This window comes from Loxodonta africana, chromosome 7 (genome assembly GCF_030014295.1).
Source record: "Loxodonta africana isolate mLoxAfr1 chromosome 7, mLoxAfr1.hap2, whole genome shotgun sequence".
In the NCBI taxonomy this organism is placed as follows: Eukaryota; Metazoa; Chordata; class Mammalia; order Proboscidea; family Elephantidae; genus Loxodonta; species Loxodonta africana.
Genome location: NC_087348.1, coordinates 21,087,307 through 21,091,569, shown reverse-complemented (window position 1 = coordinate 21,091,569; position 4,263 = coordinate 21,087,307). Strand labels below are relative to the sequence as shown.

The following is a 4,263-nucleotide window of genomic DNA, read 5'->3' as shown; positions in this document are numbered from 1 at the left end:
AACATTAGAATAATTGTTAGAGAACATTGAAAATTTAAAAGTCATAGAATTGGAAGTAAAAATCTGAATTCTTTACCTCAATCCAGTATTCTACAGGAAAATCCTACTATTTCAGGCTTTGTGATACGCAAATTGAGATAAAGTTTTCAAAAGGACATAGGTTTATAGTTCTTATTCTGTAAGGCAAGAAGGACGTGGAAAGATTGGAGCTGAGGGCAGAAATAACAGAAAACTTATCTAAAAAAAGAAGGGACAGAGGTGACTCACCAATCTCTAGTATTATCCTGCCTCCCAATCTCCTGGTTCAGGCTGGCAAAATCAACCCAAAATTAGCACATTTCTAGGATTCCTGCTATTCTCCTGAAAATCCCATCCAGCCTCGGGATCAAAAGTCATCCTTACAAACATCTGTCTATACTCCAGCTCTGAACTTCAGCTAGTCCATACTGTAGACTTAGACTTTGCCTGTGGCCCTTGGAAGTTTCTAATAGTTGTGCAGACCAAGCATGGGCATTATACCACATGATAATAATTATATTCTCCATTTTACATCAGTGAATATTTGGAACACCACTTACTGTCCCAATTGAAAATCATGCTTACAGAGTCCTAGGTTTCCATTGAAGGACGATGAATGTGAGAAGAGGTTAAAAGGAAAAGCGAGTGGATCCCACTAAAGAGATTCATTTGTTCCAATCAGGTAGTTCAACTTCAATTTACTGACTTTCTTTGTAAAACTTCATGAAACAAGGTACAGAAGTTATCACTAAGATATTTGAAAATCACACTCTTAAACTGTATAAATTCTCTATTCTGTGGTTCCCAAAATAAATTGACAGTTTTCAGCACATAATGTAATAAATTCCCAAATAAATATTCTAAACTCCTATGGAAGCTACTACTTCCATACTGTCATATTAGAGGAAATAGAGCATATGCAATTAAGTAGTCAAAATCCTTGAATGCTGCTATAAGCTTAGATTATAACAGGTATATATCCAGATCTTGTATGTTTTGAAACTTATACAAATTTGGGGGTTTTCATTAAAAAATGACATGCAATTATAAATACAAATTGAAGCATGAACGGGAATATTTATTTGGAATAAAAAAAAATTTCAAGATAAAACTGACCTTGGTCAAAAAATTATAAAATTTATACATATAAAAAGAGTTTATTAATTATATTCAAGACACATCTCAGCATACCAGCTGCTAGGTGTGTTCTTAGAAGATATTCCAATAACAAAAAGATCACCTTATTAAATGATACTTTCTATTGTTTTTGAACCATAAAAATACACCTACTAAACCTCAAATAAAGTACCATTAACTCAGTTCCTATTTATTTGGGCCCCAGGAATGTCTGTTGACACTCCATTGCAAATTGACATTACTTGAAGTACAATAAAGCAGAAGTCAGAATGGCAAGAGACTATGTCCTAAATCATGATTATGGTGGGCAAACTGTGCCTTCACAGTGGTTAAGTTCTCTGCTACTAAATGGGAAGTTGGCAGATGGAACCTACCAGCTGTTCCACAGGATTAAGATGTGGCTGTCTGCTTCCATAAAAATTACTGCCTTGGAAACCCTATGAGGCAGTTCTCTTTTGTCCTATAGAGTCACTACGTGTTGGAATCGACTCCATAGCAGTGGGTTATAAAACAAGTTTCACTAACTTCATGTTGTCTCTGCTTCTTTTTCTAAAACTATCAAAATCCCACATAAATTCTCAGACAAAAATGAAGTGGACTAAAGGAAAACTTTGATGTAATCTTGTAGATAAAATATACTATTTCTATATTAACATTACAGATTTGTGAAGTTAAAATAAACTTTAGGATCACCTACATTGCAAAATAGGAGGATCGACATAAAACTCAATATTCATTGTCACAACGTAGATTAATTTCTGTTGAGTTACTTTAGAATTCAATCTATGTTATTTTAATGAGTAATGTGTTACATATGGATCCCTCTATTTTCGGATGTGGAAACCCTGGTAGTGTAGTGGTTATATGGGTTCAAACTCAAATCCACTAGGTGCTTCTTGGAAACTCTATGAGGCAGTTCTACTCTGATCTATAAGGTTGCTTTGAATAGTAATTGAATCCATGGCAATGAGTTTTTTCTTTTTTTGAGGGATATAGAAGTTTCTAAAGTTTACCTCAACTTCAAAATCAGATGAGGAGCCCTGGTTTTACAGTGGTTAAGCACTTGTCTGCTAACAGAAAGGTAAGCCACTCTGTGGGATAAACATGTGGCAACCTGCTTTCATAAAGATTACAGCCTTGGAAAGCCTATGAGAAAGTTCTATTCCATCCTATAGGGATGCTATGAGTCAGAAATGATTCAACGATGACACAAAACAACAACAATATGAAGAAAAAGATCACTGGTTACTCAGTGGTAGTCTTCTGTATGGGAAACCTAGGTTAGATTTCTGACCAGTACACCTCGTACACTACTGTCACTGTGTCTGTCAGTAGCGCATTCTGTATTGCTATGATGCCGGCCAGGTTTCAGTAGAGATTCCAGATTAAGACAATCTAAGAAAAAATGCGCAGTGATCAAATTCTGAAAATCAGCCAGTGAGAACCCTATGGATCACAAGGGTCCAATCCAAAACAGATCATGGGGATGGTGCAAGAGCGGGCTGTGTTTTGTTCCATTGTGCTTGTGGTCACTGTGAGCCGAGCTTAACTCCATGACAGATAAAAACAACAAAACGCATGGAAAAAATTTCCATTGCTCCTAAAATATTATAACTCGTTTAGACAATACTACATGAAAGCTAATACCAAACCCTCTGTTTCTTCCCAGAAAAGATAACTGGACCAAATGGGCCAACAGAATCTAACAGTGCTGACTGAATTCATTCTAACTGGAGTCACGAGGCACCCTGAGTTGCAGTACCCGCTTTTGAGGGTGTTTCTCCTCATCTACATGATCACAGTGGTGGGCAACCTGGGCATGATCATCTTGACCAAGATGGATTCCCGCCTACACACACCTATGTATTTTTTCATCAGACACCCGGCCGTCATTGATCTTGGTAATTCTACTGTCATTTGTCCCAAGATGTTAGTAAATTTTGTTGTGGATAAAAATACCATTTCCTATTATGCATGTGCCACACAGATGGCTTTCTTCATTTTGTTCACTATCAGTGAACTTTTTATCCTTTCAGCCATGGCCTATTACTGCTATGTGGCTGTCTGTAACCCTCTACTCTACAATGTTATCATGTCCCAAAGACTTTGCCATGTGCTGGTGGGCGTTCCATATCTCTACAGTACCCTTCAGTCTCTGATGTTCACCATTAAGACTCTTACATCCATCTTCTGTGGCTCTAATGTCATCAGTCACTTCTACTGTGATGATGTTCCCTTGTTATCTATGCTTTGCTCAAATTCACAAGAAATAGAATTGATGCTCATGATATTTTCAGCATTTAATTTGATATCCTCCCTCCTGGTTGTCCTGCTGTCCTACCTGCTGATTCTGAGAGCCATATTTTGAATGCATTCTGCCGAGAGCAGGAAAAAAGTTTTCTCCACATGTGGTTCTCATCTGACAGTGGTGGTTGTGTTTTACGGGACTCTATTATTTATGTATGTGCAGCTGAAATCTGCTCGCTCATATGATACTGACACAATGGTCTCTGTGTTTTGCACTTTAATCATCCCTATGCTTAACCGTTTGATATACAGTATGAGGAACGAAGAGGTAAAAAGTGGCTTCCACAGGGTTTTTAATAATTGATGCCAACTTTACATATAATATTCAATATTCACCCTTGTTTTAGTAAAAAATGCCAAAGGCAATGTCACTTGATAATATTTTTAATAAATATACATGCATTCCTTTTGGTTCCAAGGCAGAGGCTAATTCTAAGTCAGATGCCATTACATTGTTTATGGTAAGACAAATTAACCCTTTTTTACATCTCAAATTAAGATCCATTCCTTCCCCAATGTTTCTTTACATCTCAAATTAAGAGTCATTCCTTCCCCAATGTTTCTTTCTTCCTATGCATTGCTTACTTATATGATTTGATAGACTCTCATACTTCCACAATGATAAATTTGAATACACGCTTGATCAATAAAACATGTGATTGTTTCTGTCAATTTTTTTAAGGACAAGCATCTTCTCAGTTGTTTTCCCATTACATTTTCTAAACCTGAAGCAGCAGCGTAAATAATGTTGCAGCCAAAGAGTTCTTTTGTCCCATGAACACATGAATAATTTATGTCATT

At 36.6% G+C, this 4,263-nt stretch overlaps 1 protein-coding gene across 1 annotated transcript; it reads left to right on the top strand.

Moving 5' to 3' along the window:
* The first annotated feature begins 2,842 nt into the window (after positions 1-2,842).
* LOC135232031 (olfactory receptor 8K5-like) lies at positions 2,843-3,523 on the top strand. The gene has a single exon (XM_064289307.1). It carries the CDS (start codon positions 2,843-2,845, stop codon positions 3,521-3,523), a length of 681 nt encoding a protein of 226 aa, XP_064145377.1.
* Positions 3,524-4,263: the final 740 nt, after the last annotated feature.